The 23398-nt window shown below is 36.3% G+C and overlaps 1 protein-coding gene across 1 annotated transcript in view; it reads right to left on the bottom strand.

The window, feature by feature from the left end:
* Positions 1 to 1272: 1272 nt before the first annotated feature.
* ESCO2 (establishment of sister chromatid cohesion N-acetyltransferase 2) overlaps positions 1273 to 23398 on the bottom strand; it is a 30554-nt gene continuing 8428 nt past the window's right edge. Inside the window, exons 5-11 of the mRNA XM_011983876.1 lie at positions 22218 to 22275; positions 18258 to 18375; positions 16978 to 17109; positions 13904 to 13993; positions 13146 to 13289; positions 6245 to 6420; positions 1273 to 2870 (exon numbers count right to left, since the gene is read on the bottom strand). Coding sequence (XP_011839266.1) covers positions 2738 to 2870; positions 6245 to 6420; positions 13146 to 13289; positions 13904 to 13993; positions 16978 to 17109; positions 18258 to 18375; positions 22218 to 22275 — 851 coding nt within the window. The 3' untranslated portion in view covers positions 1273 to 2737. The remainder of the gene's footprint in view (positions 2871 to 6244; positions 6421 to 13145; positions 13290 to 13903; positions 13994 to 16977; positions 17110 to 18257; positions 18376 to 22217; positions 22276 to 23398) is intronic.

The raw sequence follows: 23398 nt of genomic DNA, 5'->3' as shown, positions 1-23398 counted from the left end.
TGTTGTTGGTAGCTTTTTGTGGAATAAATTGATTTCAAAATGTATACGGAAATGCAAAGACCAAGAATAGACAAACTATTCCTGAAGAAAAAAAGGTGGGACCATGTACTAATACTATAGCAAACATTAATATTATAATTAACACAGTCTGGTATTGGCATAAATATAAACTATATAAGATTAGTAAGAATAAACAGGCAGAAATAGACATACACATATATGGGCACAATTTATGACAAAGACTGCCAGGAGGATGCCTGAAACCATGGACAGTACTGAACCTGATTGCCCCCAATTGGAATATATGTCTGTGCGTGTCTTCTGCTGACAAATTTGATGCCTTTTCCATCTTAATTGAGCACTCATCACCCACTGTGGCTACTCTGAATGGTGGGTAAGTAAAACTTATGAATTCCTTACTTCTAGAAATTTCCATGTAATATTTTTGGTAACAAACTGTGGGAAGCGAGATTGCAGATAAGGGGGGATTGCTGTACGAGGTGATCTAGGCTCATCTTGTACGTTCATTGCCCTATTCCTAGAATGAGCCATTTCTCCCAAGAGCCCCAGGTCCTTTGGTGGAGGAAGGTATTAGTAAGCAAGATCTGGCTGGGTGCAGTGGCTCACATCTATAATCCAGCACTTTGGGAGGCTGAAGTGGGAGGATCACTTGAGCTCAGCTCAAGGGCCTCAGGAGCTTAAGGACTGGCTGGGCACGTTGGTGAAACTCTGTCTCTACTAAAAATACAATACAAAAATTAAACAGGCATGGTGACACGCACCTGTAGTCCCAGTTACTTAGGGAGCTCAGGCGGGAAGATCACTTGAACCTGGGAGGTCGAGGCTGCAGTGAGGCATGTTTGTACCACTGCACTTCAGCCCAGGGTGGGAAAAAAAGAAAGAAACCAACCAAGATTTGGATGGTAGGTGTGCTCATTGCCACTGGGGTATCATTGCTTTGAGACCTTGTCAGTGCACTTGCTTCTTGTATGTGTTACACTTAAAAATAAAACAAAAACACACCCAACCAAGCCAAGAGTATCAACAGCAAATCATGCTAAATATTTAAAATAGAAATAGTTCTTGAAATACAACATATCTAAGACATACTGAATTGAAGCAAGATGCAAAATAACTGCATATGTATTTAGTTTATCTAAAGTAATAGGCACTAAAAGTAGGATTATGGGAAGCCTTTTGGTCATCTCTATGTATTATCTGAATTTTATGTTACATATACAATTTTCATAATAAAATATAATTAAAATCAGATTTAGTTGTATAAAATATTAAAGAATTTTAATTGATTCATCACAAAAGCATTAAACAATGTTAATTAAAAATTTTAAATAAATTAAAAGAAATAAACAAGTGCAGAAAATAGCATTAAAATGTTTGCATAATTACATACATTTTAATACTTCCACATTCTTTTGGGAACCCAGGCTTTTAAATTTTGGAAACATGTTAACTCACTGGCAAATAAAGTGAATGCAGATGAATAGTTTCTACATATAATTACAATCTGGAAAACGACTTGCCTATAATCCTTCTGCCAGTTAGCAGTTGAATGATTTTTTAGAATCAAAATAATTTGAACAATGTTTTGCTTTTTAAAGTATCCAAGAATTACACTAGAAAAATGTGTGAACATTTAAGTGTATTTACACAGTTCCATGGTCTCTGATCCACCAGCCTATGTATATTTACTAACCTTGGTTCTATTACCATACATTTTGTAAAGACTTTTGCCAGGTATCTCAGAACAAGTAAGGTGCATTTTAAACAAGCAAAAAACTAGAAAATGAAACATCTAATCCAACTAGGCATTTTGTTAATGACATCAATTGTCAGTAACAGGTTCCTAAAGTAGTACTACCAACATTTCCATACAACAAAAATTAACTAAGTGATAATAGTGCAATTACCAAGTATAATTTTAATTAAATCTGATGACAGGTAAACATTTAATTTTATTTTCAAAAAGATTAAACATTAAGCTATAGAATTCTGCTCTACAGAAATGCATATGGGATAATCTTATTCCTTACCATCTTGTTACAAGTAAGAAATTCTAAACATTTTCTAAAGATATTCAAACTGAGTTACAACAGATGAGTGCCTATCAAGTGAAGACTTTTATAGAGAAGTCAGGAATTAGGCTGGGCACAGTGGCTATGACTGTAATCCCAGCACTTTGGGAGGATCGCTTGAGCCCAAAAGTTCCAGAGAAGCCTGGACAATATAGTGAGAACCATGCCTCGATTTAAAAAAAAAAAAAAAAAAAATTCAGGAATTCCCTTTACAAATTGGGCATAGAAATTACTTGCCCAAGTTTAAATCTGCCTCTTTGCTTCTGATGTGGCATTAGATAATCCTGGTCCAAGAATGTACTTTACAAAAGACCAGGTCACATTTCTAGAGAAAAACCACTTTGTCAATACTCTTACATAAGAGTCAGGTAATTTTCCAGTTATAGCTACAAAGTTTCATAATTAAAAATTCAGAGTGCTAATCAGTGAATCACTCAAAGGTTTTTCCTTTCTTTGAATCCCCAGATAATTTTCAACAAATTTATTCCTGACTTTTCAACTAGTAAGGAACAAAAACTGTGACGTACGTGTGTGTGTATGAGTGTGTTGGTCTTTTTTATTTTGATATTAAATAGTCTCTATTTTATAATAAGGAGCTCTCTCAACTTATCCAGACAGTAACTCCTTTATAACTGAAATCAACTTTAACTATTAAAATTATATACAAGGAAATTAGGAGTGTTGCAGTACTTGGTTGCAAATAACTTGCCATCTGGTGTTGGGTCAGAAAATGCTATTTCATCAGTGCTGAGAAAACAGCCAAACATGAAGCAATTCCTAAAAGAGAAGAAAAGATAATTTAATAATGGAAGCAACTTAACATTCTAATTAACATGAGCACAACTTAAGTAAATATTCTTGACTTAAATCAACTTTATTTTTAGTAAGTGAAAAAATGCCTTATATTTTAGAGAAAGAAGTCTAATGATATCATTTCACAGATGAGAAAACTAAGGTCCAGAAAAAATTCTGCTGAGGGGCAAAGGGAACCATCCACCTAACTCTAGTATATCCACGGTAAAGAGCAACTAATATAAGATCATACTGCTAGGCCAGGTGCAGTGGCTCACGCCTGTAATCCCAGCACTTTGGGGGTTGAGGCGGGCGGATCACGAGGTCAGGAGATTGAGACTACTCTTATACACATCTAGATGTGTATAAGAGACAGGCCTTAGCCTCCCAAGTAGCTGGGATTACAGGCATGTGTCACCACACTCAGCTAATTTTTTTTTTTTTTTTTTTTTTTTTTTAAGTAGAGACAGGGTTTCTCCATGTTAGCCAGGATGGTCTTGAACTTCCAACCTCAGGTAATCCGCCCTCCTTGGCCTCCCAAAGTGCAGGGATTACAGGCATGTGTCACCACACTCAGCTAATTTTTTTTTTTTTTTTTTTGAAGGGATTTCCCCATGTGATTCTCCCACCCTGGCCTCCCAAAGTGCTGGGATTATAGGCGTGAGCCACAGTAGAGACGGGGTTTCTCCATGTTAGCCAGGATGGTCTTGAACTTCCAACCTCAGGTAATCCGCCCTCCTTGGCCTCCCAAAGTGCAGGGATTACAGGCATTAGCCACTGCCCAGCCTATATACTTTTTTCAACGAAGACATCCACTGAGAGCTTTAAGAAGGGAAAAACTAATCTGCATTTTGACTACAACTCTCCTTGATCTTGCTTACCTTAGGATTAAAAGTAATAAGGAAATGGTTAAAAGAATTCAACATCTCCCACAACTTGTTTGTGAAAGAAAAAAACAGAATTAATCAAAATTGAGGGATATTCTATAAAATAACTGGCTTGCACTCTTCAAATTCTTCAATGTCAAAAGACTGAGAAACTGTTCCAGATTAGGGAAGATGAAGATTAAAGAGACTAAATGCAGTAAGTGATACTGGGCAGAAAAAAAAAAAAAAGCCATGAAGGACATTTGAGACAACAGACAAAAGTGAAATATGGACTGTCAGATAAAAGCATTATATCAATATTAAATTTCCCAAATTTGATAATTGTATCATGGTTATATAAGAGAATATTCTTGTTCTTAAGAAAAACACCAATGCATGAAGGGGTAAAGGAGCGTAATATATGTAACAAAATAATTCAGGAAGTTTATCTAAACATAGATTGGTAAAGCAAATGAGGTAAACGTTGAACTTACTAGATCTTGACAAAGGCTTCTTACTACTCTTGCTGCTCTTTTGTAAGCTTGAAATTATTTCAGAATAAAAAAATTAGAATTTGATTCAATTAGAAGACATAAGCTTCTAATATATTAAATACTATAATTAAATACATAATATGGTAGAACTAGGTTAGATACTGGTATTCCTCATACCAAATTTATATATCTAAAACATAGAAAAGTATTTCATAACTAATCAAAAATCTTTAAGATATCAATTTTTCCTACTGATCCCTTTTGTAAGTATGTGTAATTGACTAGGATTTATGGCCCAAGATTGGGTCCCCATAATGGTGTTGGTATTTATTTTTTAAAAGTGGCATAGAATGCAAGAGGCTTGAATAACAGTATTCCAAAGTGTGGTCTTTGGTTTGGTCAAAGTGTGCTTATTGGTTTGTAACCTATTATCTAGACAATGAAATATATGTAGAAATTGTGAGAGTAAGTGTTGTGAAATTCATCCATATAACCTAGATTAGGTAAATTAGCAAACAAGTTTTTTTGCGACATTGGAAACTTTAAACAGCAATACATAGTGTTAGTTCAAAATGTGTACATGGGAATTAAAAATGGAGACTAATTTTTTTGGTTGAGATATATATACTCATATACCGTAAGACTCACCCTTTAAAAGTGTACAACTGAGTGGTTTTGTGTATATTAACAAATATTGTCCAATCACCACCACTATCTAATTCTAGAACATTTTTATTATCCCAAACGCAGCACTCATTAGTTGCTCTCCATCTTTCCTCAGTCCCTGGAAACTACACATCTACTTTCTGCCTCTGGATCTGCCTGCCTCTTATGGACATTTTATATAAATGTAATCACACAATGTGCGATCTTCTGCAACTGACTTATTTCAATTAGCATAATGTTTTCAAGGTTCCTCCACGATGCAGCGTGTGACAGAATTTCCTTTATGGCTGAATAACATCCCATTGTTATTATTGTATCAATATACCATATTTATCCATTAATCACAGATTGGATTATACTTTTTTGGCCTTTATAAATAATCCTGCTATGAACCTTCATGTACAAGGTTTTGAGTGGACATGTTTTCTTTTCTTGAATATATAACCTAGGAGTCAAACTGCTAGGTCACATAACAGTTTAACTCTGAGAAACCATCAGATTGTATTCCACACCAACTGTACCAGTTTACATTCCTACCAGCAATGTACAAGAGTTTCAGTTTCCTCTACATCCTCACGGACACTTGTCTGTTTTTTGATTACAGTCATCCTACTGGGTATAAAGTGGGACCTCACTATGGTTTTGTGATTTCCCTGATAAAGATGTTCAGCATCTTGTTATGTTGAATTAACCATTTGCAATTCATCTTTGAAGAAATATCTACTGAAATTCTTTGTCCATTTTTAAATTGGGTTGTCTTTTTATTGTGTTCTAAGAATTTTATGGGTATTAGACCCTCCTTAGACAAATGATTTGCAACTATTTTCTCTCGTTCTATGGACTGTCTCACAAATCCACTTTTTAAGTTATGCTTATGAGTTATAGCAAGTCTTCATTATCTAGTCACTGTCAATGAACATGTACAGCTTCTGTAATTTTTCAAACCTTTACTTTGTATAGATTTACTGAAGCATAATTTCACATCTGCTAAGTCTAATAACAATTTGAGATTGTATTTTTGTTTTGTTTTTCTATTTTTTTCTAGCAATCCATTTTTATTTTATTAGTGTTGATCTGTGACAAATTAAACTAGTCCTTTAGCACAGGTAGTTTGAAAAGCAGTGGGCTAGTATGTTTCAGACCTGGAATGTTGTGCCCTAGACTGAGTACATCTAGTATGGTTTTTCTAGTGCCAATACCTTCCTTAGTCTGACTTTGATAGTATTTATACAGAAGTATCTTACCAACATCCTTCTCTTTAGCTCAGAAGCCGAGAGGTACTGGGAAAGCTATGAACCTAAGGTTCTGGATCTAGATCCATTTTATTTCTTACCTGAGGGTATCAACCAGTCGTCTTGCAATGCGCTTTCTTCTCTTCAGTCTGAAAACCCAGATTCTACTTATCCCACAGACTGCAGGTTCTGGTACATCTGAACATTGCCAAGCCCTAGAACATTCTGTAGAGGTTGGGGATCCCGGACCAGCTGGTTCAGACAGGACACGAAAGGCCTGCAATGATATATAGAAGCATCTATAGCTAACACCACAGATGAGTTCACACTGCTTTTAAAAAAATATTCCTTAAATAAAACAAGTATCAAAAATTTAACTTATATCTCCACCAAATATGTTAAAAATATTTTCTATTTCTTAAATTCTTATCCATTTAGTCACACAATGCTTTAAAAAAAACTAATGGTGTTGAGACATTCACACATTCTAGTGCGTCCCATAGCATTATGAAACTTTCCTCTTTAATTAAAACAATTGTAGACATTAGACTCTTCCTTTCAATAAAGTATATCAACCTCTAGCATTCTCTCCATCCTAAAATGTATATATGACCACCTAAAGAAACCAGTAACACTAAAGATTTATATCTATTAACTATGAAATTTGGTTGGCATTGCAAGTTTCTTAAAAAACATTTTTATTTTGAAATAGATTTATGAGAAGTTGAAAAAACCACTACAGAGGACCATGTGTCCTTTCCTGAGTTTTCCCCAATGATTACATCTTCCATAACTGGTATAATACCAAAACTATGAAATTACCATTGGTAAAATGTGTGTGTATAGTTTCAGGACACTTAATCATACCTGTATATTCATTTAACTACCATCACAATCAAATACAGAACTATTGAGTCACCACAAAGATCTTCTTGCTCATTATAGTCACATCCACACTACCCCATCTCCCAGCCTCAATCCCTGACAACCACCAATTTATTCTCCATGGCTATAATGAGAATGTTATATATTATATAAATGAAATCACACACCATATGACTTTTTAAGATTAGCTTTTTTCCACTCAGCATACTGCCCCTGAGACTCATCCAAGTTGTTAAGGGTATCAATTCTTTGTTCCTTATATCGCTAAGTAGTATTCCATCATATGGATGTATCATATGATGGAATATCAAATGATATTCCATATCAAAATGCTTTAAGCTTATCATTCACTTAAAGCATTTAAGGACACTTTGGTTGTTACCAGGTTTTGGCTATTACAAATAAGGCCGCTATTAACATTCTTGTACAGGTTTTTGTGTGTACATCAGTTTTCCTTTGTTTTGGCTGGATCATATGGTAAATACATGTTTCGTTTTTTTTTAATTATTATTATTATTTTTTAAAGAGACGAAGTCTCACTGTCGCCCAGGCTGGAGTGCAGTGGCACAATCTTGCTCACTGCAACCTCCACCTCCTGGGTTCAAGTGATTCTCCTGCCTCAGCCTCCCGAATAGCTGGGATTACAAGCATGCACCACCACGCCCAGTTAATTTTTGTATTTTTAGTAGAGGCGGGGTTTCGCCATGTTGGTCAGGCTGATCTTGAACTCCTGACCTCAGGTGATCCACCTGCCTCAGCCTAAGTGCTAGGATTACAGGTGTGAGCCACTGCACCCAGCCTGTTTAGTTTTTAAAGAAACTTCAAAACTTTTTCCAGAGTGGCTGTAATATTTTACATTCCTACCGACAATGTGTGAGAGATCTAGTTTCTCCATATCCTCACTAGCATTTGGTGTTGTCTCAATTTTTTACATACTGTTACCTCTTCTGACAGGTGTGTATTTAGTTTTTAATTACCAAAAACAAAACATTGTTTCTGACCTGAGAGTAGAAGAGAATAGTTGGCTACATCTTGCCTATTATCAGGACATAAGAGTCTACTTCTTTGAGATCAAAGAAGGAAAAGGCCTTTTAAATAAATACACAACATAAAAAGATGTAAACTGTAAAATTAGTAATGTTGAAGGGAGAAAAAGTACAGAGCTTTTGTAGGTGATATAAATTGTTATCAGCTTAAAATAGACTGCTATATTAAAGGATATTTTATGTAAGCCTCATGACCAAAAAGCGAAAACCTATAGTAGATACATAAAAGATAAAGAAATCAAAGCATACCACTACAGAAAATCATCAAATCCCAAGGAAGACAGCAAGAGAGGAATAAAGGAATATATATATAACAACCAGAAAACAAAACAAAATGGCAATAGTAAATCCTTATTTATCAATAATTACTTTAAATGTAAATAGAATACATTTGCCAATCAAAAGACACACAGAGTGGCTAAATGGATAAAAACACAAGACTCAACTAAATATTGCCTACAAAAGACTCACACAGACTGCAAGTGAAGGGTCAGAAAAACATACTCCATGCAAATGGAAACCGAAAGACAACAGGAAGTACCTACACTTACATCATAAAAAACAGATTTCAAGTCAAAAACCATCAAAAGAGACAAAGAAGGTAATTATATAATAAAAAGGTCAATTCATTAAAACAGTTGTAAATATATATGCGCCTAACATTGGAGCACCTAAATATATATTTAGGATTCTGAAAGGAGAAATAGATAGGAATACAAAATTGAAGAGGACTTCAAGATCCCACTTTCAACAATGGATACATCATCCAGACAGAAAATAAATAAGGAAATGCTGAACATTTTTTTTCTTTCTTAAGAGACAGGGTCTCACTATTGCCCTGACTGGAGTGCACTGGTGCGATCACAGCACACTGCATCCTTGAACACCTGGGCTCAGGTGATCTTCCTGCCTCAGCCTCCCAAGTACCTGTGACTATAAGCATGCACTACCATGCCTGGCAAATTTTTGTAAAGACAGGGTCTCACTATGTTGCCCAGACTGTTCTTGAACTTCTAGCCTCAAGCTATCCTCCTGCCTCAGCCTCCCAAAGTGTTGGGATTACAGCTGTAAGCCACTGAGTTCAGCCAGTAAACACTGAACTACACTTCAGACCTAATGGACCTAACAGAAACACATATAGTATTCCATCCAATAGCAGCAAAATGAATGCACATTCTTTTCAAGTGCACACAGAACATTCATACAGTATAAAATTATAGATCAATGACAGGAGGAAAAGTGGAAAACTGACAAATATGTGAAAATTAAACCACATGCTCCTGAACAACCAACAGATCAAAGAAATTAAAAGGGAAATTGACAAATTTCTTGAGACAAATGAAAATGGAAACACAGCATACCAAAACCTATGGAATGCAGCAAAAGCAGTTCTACATAAAAAAGAAGAAAGATCTCAAGTAACCTAACGTTACACCTCAAAGAATCAGAAAAAGAATAAAGCCCAAAGTTAGTAGAAGGAAGAAAATAAAGATAGTAGAGATAAATTAAACGGGGACTCGAAAAATAGAAAAGATCAACAAAATGAAGAATTGGTTTTTTGAAAGATAATAAAATTGACAAATCTTTAGCTAGACGAAGAAAAAAGAAGACTCAACTAAACAGAATCACAAACAAAAAGAGGAGATATTACAACTGATTATCACAGAAGTACAAAGGATCGTAAGACACTATGGATAATTATATACCAACAAATTAGGTAACCTACAGGAAACAAATTCCGAGAGGCATACAACCTGCCTACACCAAATCATGAAGAAACAGAAAATCTAAACCAATAGAAAGGAGATTCAATTAGTTAAAAAAAAAAAACAAACACAACTTGCATCATAAGAAGGCCCATCTGTAATGACGTCACTGCTAAATTCTACCAGACATTTAAAGAATACTAATCCTCAAACTCTTCCAAAAAACTGAAGAGGAAGAATACCCCCAAAGTCATTTTACAAGGCCAGAATTAACCTGATACCAAAGCCAGAAAAGGACACTACAAGACCAGCCAATATTCCTGATAAACAGATGCAAACTGACACATTAAAAGAATAGTACACCATGATCCAGTGGACTTTATCCCTGGATGCAAGGATGGCTCAATAACGCACATCAATGTGTTACACCATATTAACAGAATGAAGAACAAAACTATATGATCATCTCAATACAGAAAAGGCATCTGACATCCTTTCATGATAAGAACTCTCAACAAATTAGACACAGAAGGAATGTACCTCAGTATACTAAAGGCCATATATCACAAGTCCACAACTAACATCATACTCAGCAATGAAAAATTGAAAGCTTTTCCTCTTAGATCAGGGATAAGACAAGGATGCTAACTCTCATCATTTCTATTCTACATAGTTCTAGAATTCCTCGCCAGAGCAATTAGGAAGAAAAAAGAAAGGCATTCAAATTTAAAGGAAGAAGTTAAATCATCTGTTTGCAAATGATATGAACTTATGCACAGAAAACCCTAAAGACTCCACCAAAAAAACTATTAAATTCAGAAAAGGCGCAGGATACAGAATCAACATACAAAAGTACCTTTTCTATATAGGAACAATGAACTACAAACTATCTAAAAAAGAAATCAAGAAGACAATCCATTTACAATAGCATAAAAAAACCCACTTATGAATAAATTTAACCAAGGAGGTGAAAGATCCATACACTGAAGACCGGAAAACACTGATGAAAGAAGCTGAAGAATATTCATATAAATGGAAGGATACCCAGTGTTCGTGGCTTGGAAGAATTAATATTGTTAAAATGTCCATACTACCCAAAGCAATCTACAAATACAATGCAATCCCTATCAAAATTCCAATGGCATTTGCCACAAAAATATAAAAAAGTCCTAAAATCCTATGGAACCATAAGCGATTCCAAACGGCCAAAGCAATCTAGACCAAAGAGTAAAGCTGAGGGGCACTGCACTCCTACTGGCATTAAAACAAAACATAGCAACTAAAGGAACAAAACAGATAAAATAAATCCAGGCATTTAGAGTCAACTGGTATCTGACAAACACATCAAGAACAAACAATGGGGCAAGGACACAGTCTCTTCAATAAATGATGTTGGGAAAAATGAATATGCACAAAATAAGAATAAAATTGGAGCCTTATCTCAAACCACATACAAAAATCAACTCAAAATGGATTGAAGACTTAAAATGACGGACCTGAAGCTGTAAAACCAAAAGAAAAAAAATGAGAAAAAAGCTTGACATAGGTCTGGGCAATAATTTTCCGGCTATGACTCCCAAAGTGTGGGCAATAAAAGAAAGAAATGTAAAATCAAACTGAAGTTTCTGCGTAGCAGAGTGGATAAACACAAACCAACCAATCTACTGATTGACTGGAAAAAAACTTTGCATATACAATAGTGGATAATAGCCAAAATATATAAATAACTCTATAGCAAGAAAACAAATACTCGGATTAAAAAGTGGACAAAGAACCAGAATAGATATTTCTCAAAAGACATACAAATCAGGAACAGGCATATGAAAAATGCTCATTCAACACTACTATTCATGAAGGAAATGCAAATTAAAACAAGATCACCTCACACCTGTCAGGATGATTACTATAAAAATACAATCACCATATGCAGCAATCCCACTCCTGAGTGTATATCCAAAGGAACTGAAAAAAGTATGTTGAATAGAAATCTGTACTCTCATGTTCAAGGCAGCATTATTCGTAGCCAAGATATGTAATCAACGTAAGTGTCCATCAATGGATGAATAAATAAAGAAAATGTGGTACATATACACGTGGAATACTATTCAGCCTTTAAAAAGGCAATCCTGACGTTTGCAACAACGTGAATGAACCTGGAGGACATTATGTTAAGTGAAATCAGCCAAGCAAAAAAGAAAAATAGTGCAACATCTCCTACAGGTAATCTAAAGAAGTTGACTTCATAGAAGCAGAGTAGAATGGTGGTTGCCAGAGGCTGGGGGAGTGACAGATAGGAGAAATGGGGAAACGTTGGTAAAGGGTACAAAGTTTAAGTTAGGATAAATTCTGCAGATCTATTGTACGGCATGACTATAGCTAATGTATACTTGAAAATTGCTAGAAGCCGGGCACGGTGGCTCATGCCTGTAATCCCAGCAATTTGGGAGGCCGAGGCGGGCAGATCACGAGGTCAGGAGTTCAAGATCAGCCTGGACAACATAGGAAACCCCGTTACTACTAAAAATACAAAAATTAGCCAGGCATGGTGGCACGCAGCTGCAGTCCCAGCTACTTGGGAGGCCGAGGCAGGAGAATAGCCTGAACCTAGGAGGCAGAGGTTGTGGTGAGCCGAGATCGCACCACTGCACTCCAGCCTGCGCAACAGAGCAAGACTCCGTCTCAAAAAAAGAAAGAAAGAAAAAGAAGAAAATGAAAATTGCAAGGGGAGTAGATCTAAACGTTTTCATCACAGTAAGTTGATAAGTATGTGAGGTGAAAGATACATTAGCTTGACTTAGTCATTTTACAATGTATACCTATATCAAAATATCACATTGTACACTATAAATATTTGCAATTTTTATTTGTGAGTTATACCTTAATAAAGCTGAGGGAGAAGGGAAAGGCCAAACTGATCACTTATACTGGCAAAAATACAAACAAGCTGCTTTTCTCTCCAACTTCTAATAACACAAGAAGAAAGTATGTCTTCTAGAACATTGCTAATTAGAACCCAAATTAGATTCTAATTAAGGGATAATGACTATTTTGCCAAAAATATTAACCTTCACTAAGCCACATGTTTAAAAACTTTGGTTTATAGATCTGCTTACTTAAAATCAATATACTTTATAGTCCAGCTGTGGAAATGATTACATGAACATAAGACTGGCTTACCTATCCTGTTTACATAAAGCAAAATTCCAAATATTAATGGAAATAAATAACTTCAATTATCCACAAGGTCAAGATATTCCAGCAGAATGTCATTAATGGTAGCAATCTTAAATGCTGAGACTTCTCCCAACTTTTCTCTTTATTTTGCCCGCAAATTATGCCAATAATTTAAAATAAATATACCATACCTGTTTGATGGGTTCTGCAATTAAACACCCAACTACTCTCTTTTCATCAGATATAAAAAGAAAAGTTTTTATTTTGTTTGGACACTTAGGAACAACTTGCTGGAAGCCCAATTCATTATCAACAAGTTCTTGGACATCTTCTACCTAATGATTTTAAAAACCAAGACAGGTGAATGTTTTAAAAAGTACAATAGAAACTATACATATTTATATACACAAAATGTATGATTACTGTTACTTTAGTGTCTTTAATTTCTATTTCTTAAATTGACACACCTCCAAAATTATTTCACTATTGATGCATGTAGCTGCTACTGTGGAAACAAGGTTTTAAGAACCTATTTTAAAGATCACTTTCAGTAGAAATTCAGACACCTGGGAGGGATAAGGAATAGAAAGCATTAAAACAGATTTGTTTTAGCTTTATTCATTATTCACGGTGGCTAGACATCCAACCTCAAAAACACAGGCAACACCAATGTAAGAAATAGACCCTGGGGCCATTAATTTCTCAAACTGAAAGCTTAGTTTATCTTTCACAAGGGAAAGATGAACATAAAAGATAAGCTGTGGAGCCTTATCTGCCTTCTTTACTCCTTTGTCCTACAATTCTAAGTTTAGTTTTGTATAAATTGCTACGAAAGTAATCATTAAGCAGGTACCCAAGTGAATTATGTCAGCAAAGGCAGTGTGCACTTCAACATAGGTTGATTTCTTGGGGGTGGGGAAATGCGAGTTAAAAAGATAATGTTCCATACCTTTTTGATAGCGAAGCTTGGATCATGTGGCAGAACCAACACAATTTTCCCATCCCAAAATTCTGCTACTACACGTTCTTTCTTCCAACCCTGCCAAAGGAAAAAAAGGTCACAGTTTAATTTGTGAAGAGAAAAAAACCAACACTAAATAATTTGATGTGCAGAAGACAAAAGGCTAAACAGTAAGATATTTAAAAAAGATGAAATCCAACTAAAAGTAATGTGGGAAGAGACATAAAAGATGCCTAAAACAGGTACCTGGCCTCAACAAGCTTATATCCTATCTGGAGACATGTATATGATTATAAAGCAAGGTAAAGAGGTAACGGTGCGGTGGCTCACACCTGTAATCCTAGCACTTTGGGAGGGCTGAGGCGGGTGGATCACTCGAGGTCAGGAGTTTGAGACGAGCGGGCAGGTAGGGGAGGGGTAGAAGAATAAGCCAAATTCCAAGAAAAGGCTAAATAAAAGTCCTTATATGTTTGTCCCTTATGTTTAACAAGACCATGGAAGGGCGCAGTCTTACAACTATTTTAATCTCAATCCCCAGCATAGTGTTTTGGCATGTGGCCCTAGTGTTTGAATGATACTGAAGTGTTATGGTACTTGAAAAGGGTTTAAAAACCTTGGTAAGATGTCAATGAGCATAATGGGGAAAGTGGTTAACTTGCCTTCAGGCTAAGGCAACTAACTGAATAAGCACAGATGTAGAGAATGGCAAAAAAAATGTGGTATAACTGACTGGAAAAAATGAGGTTGAAATATTAGAAATAAATTTGATAAGATCCACATTGACAAAACTATAAAATGTTCCTGAAAGACATCAAAGATATGAATCAATCAGAGGTATACTAAGTTTCTAAGTATACACTAGGTTTATATTATAGTATATACTAAGTTTATATTACAGTATGTACTATACTAAGTTTCTAAGTTATACTAAGATTTTTTTTCCCTAGAAATAAATGGCATTAGTTTGACTACTTTCAATAAAAATTAGAATAGGTTTTTTATTTGGGGGGAATGTGATAGGCTCCTTTTTTAATTTGAAAGAGTAAATGTGCAGAAAAAGTCAAGACATTTTTTACAGAGAAGGATGAAAGGGAACTTACCTAACTATACATCCAAATACAGTATGGAGCTACGTTTGTAAAAGTATGGCACTGGCCAGGAAATAATGGATGGTGCAGAAGTGTCCAATAACAAGCCCATTTATATGTGGGAATTTAGTATGCATTAAAGGTGGCATTGCTAATCAGTGTGGAAGATAAACCAGTCAAACAGTAATGTTGGCACACTTTGCAGTCCTTTAGGAAAAATACAAAGTTAAGATCCATCTCTGACACTATGTCTTGAAAAACTTCCAGTGGATTAAAAGTCTAAATATAAAATTTATAGCTATATATTTTTTTTAAATGTAGGAAAAACTTCTTACTAATTTTGGGACTGAGATGATGTTCCTGACTTAAGAAACCAAAGGTCACAAATTAGCTAAATAAAAATTTTGTTTTCTTTGTAGCAATATACACCATAAAAAGGTTAAAGAAAATCCAAGTAATGGTATTTGCTTGTATATGCAGAAAATATCTCTGAAAGATATATAGATGAACCTGTGAATGCTGGATGCCTATAGATAGGGGAACAAGGTTTCTGGAAGGGGTATGGAGAAACACTTCACTGGATATACTTTTGCATTCTGTGAATTTCAAATCATGTGAAAGTATGACTATATCAAAAATATAAATTCAAACCTTAAAAAAAGGGACAGGGAGAATATATTTGTAACACAGGAATAATATACAAAATATATAAAGGATAACATGTCCAGTATGTTTCCACAAATTAAAGAAAGAAATCCAATATAGTATAGTCTGGCTTCATCAGAGAATGTGGCTTATTCCAACGGCAGGAGCTTAGAGCTGGAGAGGGAATGTGTCATGCGACAAAGTGAGCAGGGGCCAGATATGAAGAGATCTGCTGGCCAAGGTAAGGAGTCTCGGTTTTATTCCTAGTGCAACAGAAAGCTGCCATGTGTGAAGCAGACAATGTCAGAACCTATGTTTTAGAACTTTCTGGCTGATGTAGAGATATCAGAGAGGGCAAGAATTTAAATTATACACATATACACTTTCTCTTTTGTATATATTTTATATGCACATATATAAAAAAGGTTAAGGCCAGATTAAAGAGCACCAAACTGCTGGTGGGAACTTTTTCTTTCTAGAAGTATGTAGAATTATACTAGACTTATGTTTTATTTGTGGCTTTTTTTTTTTTTTTTTTTGAGATAGAGTTTAGCTCGTCACCCAGGCTAGAGTACAATGGCGCAATCTCGGCTCACGGCAACCTCCGCCTCCTGGGTTCAAGCGATTCTCCTGCCTCAGTCTCCTGAGTAGCTGGGATTACAGGCGGCTGCCACCACGCCGGGCTAATTTTTTGTATTTTTAGTAGAGACGGGGTTTCGCCATGTTGGGCAGGCTGGTCTCAAACTCCTGACCTCAGGTGATCCACCCACCTCGGCCTCCCAAAATGCTGGGATTACAGGCGTGAGTCACCGCGCCCAGCCTAGACTTACGTTTTAAAACATTATTTCTGGTAGCACTATGGGAACTCAGAAAGCAAGCTGTTTCAATAAACAGGCTAAAAACTTTGTGAAGGTATTAACTATGGCAATAAAAATAGGGGAAAAGGAATGAGTAGCAGGTACAATCATAAAGACAGGGCCAATGATAGGATGTGTTGGGACTTGAAAGGTGTTTAATGAATGGGTGGGACCTCACCTCTCAGAAAAAACCTGGAGAAGTCATGGAAAGGCTATTTTTTCTAAGGCTATCCATAAAGACAACACTATAGTGGGAAGAGGGTATCTCTTCAGGTCTTTGAATTTTGTATATCTTGACTGTTCAGCTCTGCTCAGAATGCAGTGTTTACAAAATATTTATCTTATATTGAGAAGATAAGCTTGAAACATCATCATTAAAAGTTAACTTTTCAGGCTGGATGGTGGAAAAGAAATGTCTCTTTTAAAGCAGTTTTACTTCTAGAGCAAACTGAAAGACTATCTTTTGGCTCACCACATATTTGATTCCTTCCAGAAACCTGTGGTGATGCTGTACATGCTGCATTTCATCTTCAGGGTTGGAAGCAGTATATATCATACCACAAGACTTGCACACAGTAGCCCCAAAATGTTTCTGACCAGCGTCCTATAATTAGGGGGTATAAAAAGAAGCCCATTTAAATATAGCACAAATAGCTCTAAATTACGTACCTATAACCATTCATTCAAATTTCATCTAATTTTTTTTTTTTTCTGCTGACACAAGAGAAAAACTAAATGAAAGTCTGGTTACTATATCCTCCTTCCCTCCCCCAAAACAAAATGAAATGAGATCATGCCGGGCACAGTGGCTCATGCCTATAATCCCGGCACTTTGGGAGGCTGAGGTGGGTGGATCACTTCAGCCAAGGAGTTAGTGACCAGCCTGGGCAACATGGTGAGACTCCATCTCTTTGGCTGGGGCGGCGGGGTAGAAGAGACCTAAAAATGCAATACATTGATGGAAGGGAATTGTTTATTTGAATGCACAGTGTAAAAACCAAAGATTCTTTTATTTTTACGAGATTCCTTACTAGACCCATGGTTCTAAGAAGCAATAAGACTAAACTGTGGAAATTATAGCTAAAACGAACAACAGAACTTTTTAATGAAACTTTTTTTTTTTTTGAGACGGAGTCTCGCTCTGTCGCCCAGGCTGGAGTGCAGTGGCCGGATCTCAGCTCACTGCAAGCTCCGCCTCCCGGGTTTACGCCATTCTCCGGCCTCAGCCTCCCAAGTAGCTGGGACTACAGGCGCCCGCCACCTCGCCCGGCTAGTGTTTTTTTGTAATTTTTTAGTAGAGATGGGGTTTCACCGTGTTCGCCAGGATGGTCTCGATCTCCTGACCTCGTGATCCGCCCGTCTCGGCCTCTCAAAGTGCTGGAATTACAGGCTTGAGCCACCGCACCCGGCCTAATGAAACTCTTAAAGACCTGAAAAAGCCTTCTTTCAAAGAGAAGAGCAAAAATTTTAGGACTTCTATATTAATTATACAATATTTTTCCTTAAGTGGCTAAGAATATTAAATTATTCTTAAAGAATATTAAAATTATTTGACTCAAGAATTGACAAAAAATAAAGTTCAGGAAAAGCACAGGCAAATTCAAGAATATTCAGTGTCACCACCTATAACTCCCATTCTGTCACATAAAACATTGCTTAATGCCATTGAAAATACCAAGTTCTGAACTGTCTAATACAGGGGTTTTTCTGTAAAGGGCTAGATAGGAGAAGCTTTGTTTTGCATTTACTCACAATGATGAGCTGGTCTTTTGTTTTTTTACTTGTATCTCTGGTATTAGTATTTTTCTGGATATTGGTCTGTTTCAAGAAGTTGATAGATCCCACAGAAAGCTGTTCTTCACCTAAAGATCTTGACACAGAAAGTTGATAAATATCATATAAATTTGATAAACATCACAATTTGATATTTATTATAAGTTGATAAATATATAAATTCATAATTTTTGCAGAATTACAAGGGAAAGAAAGCAGACATTTAACAGAGTACCTTGCAATTTTTAGTGCTTTCTGACATTTACTTGATGAGATAATAGGGACAGGAATAATGAGAAATCTGAGGCCCACTCAGAGAGGGTCAGTAATTTACTCAAGGTAAAGTAACTAGTAAATGGCAGCATTAACACTCAAATCCTGGTCCTCTGACTCCAAGTCCCAGGGACTTCCTTCTACAATATCAGATGCACAAAGATGCACACTTTGGAAACTGACTTCACCCTTTAAAAAAAGATTTTTTTGCTTTATCAAATCTTAGGATAATATTCACCTATACAGTTATAAAGAAATTCCTGGGGTACTGGAGGAAATAAGTATAATACTGAACTTCACAGATCCACAGGAAATCAGAGTCACCATCATATTATGACCCAGCAACGTTTTACCTGGGCAATGAAGCTACTAAATTTGCCTTTCCTTATACCAAAAGCAGCATCTCACTACTCTGAAATTCTTAAGGAAAAAAAAAAATTTAGGCTGGACAGATGTAGTTGAGACAACCTTTACCTATTAGGAAAGAATGCTGAGATTGACTTACAGAGGTTGCAAACCGGAGCCCCTCAGGCCAAATCTAGCTAGCAGACATGTTTTGGTTGACCCATATGTTATTTAAAACTTTGGATTAGCCTCCAATATTTTAAAATTTAGAGATTTCACTTAAAAATGTGTATTTCCAATATTAAAAGAGACTGTAAGATCACTAAACCTCTATTCCATCAAAGAATCTACAAGTTCGAACTTGGAATAGCACACGCCCTTTTAAGTGGGCAATTCTTCAGCTGGCCCTAGTTTCCACTCAGCCTGCTGGCTCTGTAGGTACTGAGTTTGTAACCCTTGCCTTGTAATGAAAGGAGTAGAAATCCCTAAAGAGTAGAAGTAAATAAGAAAAAAAAAACCCCCTAGTGCCCAAAGTAAGAGGTTCAAACAACAGGGGGAAAAAGAAAAACCTGACAGAGTAGAAAAGAAAAAAGTGGAGCATTAGCTCTACTGCATTAAGCTAAGTCAAGCTGTCTTCTTACCATTTGTCTGAAAAGTAGTTTTCAAATTGACTTGACAAATCTATGCTAAGAAATACATTTCACATGACTAGTATAGACATAAAACCAAAGTTTCACTAAATATACTTGCTGTGTGAGATACACTACTCCACTAAAAATAAATGCTATTGTTGGAGGCCAAAGAATGAGGGTTGTGACCAATTCAGTATACCACTGGAGGCCATATGAGCAAACAGCAAACTGTTCTCATGAATGCAGGTTGCTGGCAAACTGACCAACTGCGTCTGCCACCCAGAAGGAATGCTGAGGGCAGTCATGCCCAGGCACAGTGTTTCTTGCCATTATCTACAGGCACATTTGAAGCTTGTTAACAATCAAGTGAACCTGTGATAAATCATGCAGCTGACCTTTACCTGCTCCCCTCTGCTGTTTCTACCCAATAAATACGAAAGGCTGTAGAAGCTCAGGGCCCTTGCTCACTAGAAGCGAGAAGCTCCCAACCCCTTCTTTAAAAAGATCCTTTTGTCTTTGTCTTCATTTCTGTGTTCGTCCACCTTCGTTCAGTCCCATAGTAACAGTCACAAGATATGACACCCTAAACTGGTCTGATGAACTACTAATGGGCTGCTACCTACAGTATGAAAAAACATTTGTCCAAGTTACTGACCCTTTTCACCTTATGCAGCCTTTGCTAACTCAGCTCTCCCTGACCCTGCATGTGTGATAGCCATCTCTTTGCTTCCATTTTAGCAATTGTAACACTATACTAGTTTAAATGTCTACCCTCCTCTAACCATAACCTTGATAGCAAGACCACGTTAATTATCTTCACATCTCTAGAACTCAGTATAGCTCAATAGCATGTGATACTCTCTAAATGTTCACTGAATGAATTTTAAAAACCAAAAAACAAATGTGAGACTAAGCACTTTGAGAATCTGTAATCTATCTGAAGTAACAGATTAAATCTCAAATTGCTGATAACTGACATTTTGGAGTCTACAAAAAGAGTAATATCATATTATTTAACAAATAGTATCCCACTGTCTTTTTTTTTTTTTTTTTTTTGAGACAGAGTCTTGCTCTGTCGCCCAAGCTGGAGTGCAGTGGTGCAATCTTGGCTCACTGCAACCTCTGCCTCCTGGGTTCAAGCTAGTCTCCTGTCTCAGCTTCCTGAGTAGCTGGGATTATAGGCATGCCCCATCATGCCCAGCTAATTTCTGTATTTTTAGTAAAGATGGGGTTTCACCATGTTGGCCTAGTCTCAAACTCCTGATCTCAGGTGATCCACCCACCTTGGCCTCCCAAAGTGTTGGGATTACAGGCGTGAGCCACAGAGCCTGGCCTGTCTCTTTATACTAGACTAAATTAGTATACACTTTTATCAGTTAATTGTGGTAGGCTTCTGCTATGGTTTGAGCATGTCCCCCAAAATTCATGTGTGAAAACTTAATCTCCAGTGCAACAGTTCTGGGAGGTAGGGCCTAATAAGAGGTGTTTAGCTCATGATAGCTTCACCTTCATGAATGAATTAATGTTGATTATTGAAGGATGTGAGGCTGCAAGCCAAGCTCTCTTGTTCTCTCACGTACACTCTCTTGTTCTGCCTTCTGCCATGGGATCATGCAGCAAGAAGGCACCCACCAGATGTGGCTGCTTGATCTTGGACTTCTCAGCCTCTAGAACTGTGAGCCAAATAAATTTCTGTCCATTATAAATTACCTAGTCCATGGTATTCTGTGATAGCAACACAAAATGAACTAAGACAGCTCGCATCTTCAATAAAAGGTCATGAAAGATGACAACACAGGTGAAAAATGGGAAAGGTGAGAAAAACTAGAAACAAACCTTTGAAGAGGAAAAGCTGCCCACTCAACCTAGTCACTGAGGCAATTTAAGATGAGGTGCTCTGAGAGTAAGGAAAATGTAGCCGGGAAGTTCCTTAGTTAATATCTGGAGTTATTTATAATCAAATGGAGAGAGAAGGATCAAAGCTACTTAGGAAGATGTTTAGACTATAAGAAACTACTTTTTCAAAGCTCTGCTGCCTATCATGCTCTCTACCCATCCGTGCCTCCCCCAATGCAGTCTTCAGCTTTGAATACGATATTGGTAGCTTCAGTTATACTTTATGATAACATTAAGCTGCTGCAAGTTACTTACTCCTCCAGCCAGCTTTCTCATCTACAAAATGGGGTGACAATGGTACCTACATCATGAAGCTATAAATGCTTATTAAATTGTAGCTACTATACTATCACCCAGGGAAGGAAATATAACTTAATGGGCATTTGGTTCAGATATAGATTCTAGTCCTGGTCCTAGTACCTAATAGCTGTGCAACTGTGGCTAAATTACTAACAGTTTCTTAGGCTAAAAATAGAATAATAGTATCTACCTTCTAATTTGTTGTGAAAATTAAGATAATAGATACAAAAGCTACTTATTACAGGTAAGGTATTATATGTTAGCAATTACTCTTACTCAAGCATATAAAGATCTTTTCCATCTCTCAACTCTTAAGTTCTTATGTTTCCATGAGGGACTGATTTCATCACCCTATTCTCAATATTATTCTCCTATTCCCCTTAGTGAGGAAGAAAAAAAACTCCCCCAATTAAGTAGCACGAGACTGAAAAAGAGACCCAGAGGACCTGTGTAATTTATAAGGCTTGAACTTTAAAACAGTAACAATTCTCACCTTTTTGAATTGACTGAAGATGCACTGAAGATTGGATAGACAGTGGACTTAGGAGAAACTGGTAGGGGAAAAATTGTGATAATGTGTATTACCAAATAAAATCAAACCTTTAATTCATAAGATTTCAAAGGTTAATTAAGACAAAATACTACTCAAGATCGAGATTTAACAAAGAGGCAAAGGTAATCCCATGGAGGAAAAACAGTCCTCAACAAATGGTGCTGGACCAATTAAACGTCCACATGCAAAAAAAATTACACCTATTCAAACCTTATGTAAACTTAACTCAAATGGATCACAGATCTAAATGTAAAACTATGATCAGGCATGGTGGCTCATGCCTGTAATCCCAACACTTTAGGAGACCAAAAACGGGAGGATTGCCTAAGGCCAGGAGTTCAAGACAAGTCTGAGCAACTTAGTGAGACTGTGTTTCTACAAAAAAAATAATAATAAGGTAAAAATATAAAACTACAAAACTTCTAGAAAAACTATTAGGGAATAATCTTCATGAACTTGGATTGGGTAATAAGTTTTTACACACAACACTAAAAGCATAATACATTTATAAAAAATTAATTTAGACTTTATCAAATTTAAAAATTGTGCTCTACAAAAAATAAAGAGAATGAAAAGACAAGCCACAGATTGAGGGGAGAAAATATTTGCAATCATGTATCTGATCAAAAACTTGTATCCAGAATATATAAAGAATTCTTATGGTATGCCGACAGTTCAGTGATAAATGAGAATTACTACTGATACATCCAACATCATGGATGAACTTTAAATGTATTACTAAGTGAAATAAGCCAGACCCCAAAGGATACATATGTGTAATGTTTTTCCTGGAAAAGGTAAAACTATAGAAATAAAAAGCAGATTAATGGTTGCCATGGGACTGTGGGGAAGGACAGTAACAACAAAACGTAGGCATAGGGAAATTTTAGGGTGAAGGAACTGTAATGGCTAATACATAATTCTATACATTTGATAAAACCCACAGAACTGTAAAAATCACAAAGAATGAACTTCAATGTACATCAAATGAGAAAAAAATATGTATAAATATCAACCAGGCTACTGAGGTAGCCTAAGATGGAATGCATACTGTGAGAAATGAACCTAACTATATTAGAACTGTACAGCATAACGACACCGAAGGAGGTAGGGGGAAAAAG

The sequence above is a fragment of the Mandrillus leucophaeus genome, unplaced genomic scaffold (assembly GCF_000951045.1).
Source record: "Mandrillus leucophaeus isolate KB7577 unplaced genomic scaffold, Mleu.le_1.0 Scaffold256, whole genome shotgun sequence".
Classification (NCBI taxonomy): Eukaryota; Metazoa; Chordata; class Mammalia; order Primates; family Cercopithecidae; genus Mandrillus; species Mandrillus leucophaeus.
Note: the sequence above shows the minus strand (reverse complement) of the source record. Positions and strands in the feature narration are given on the sequence as shown.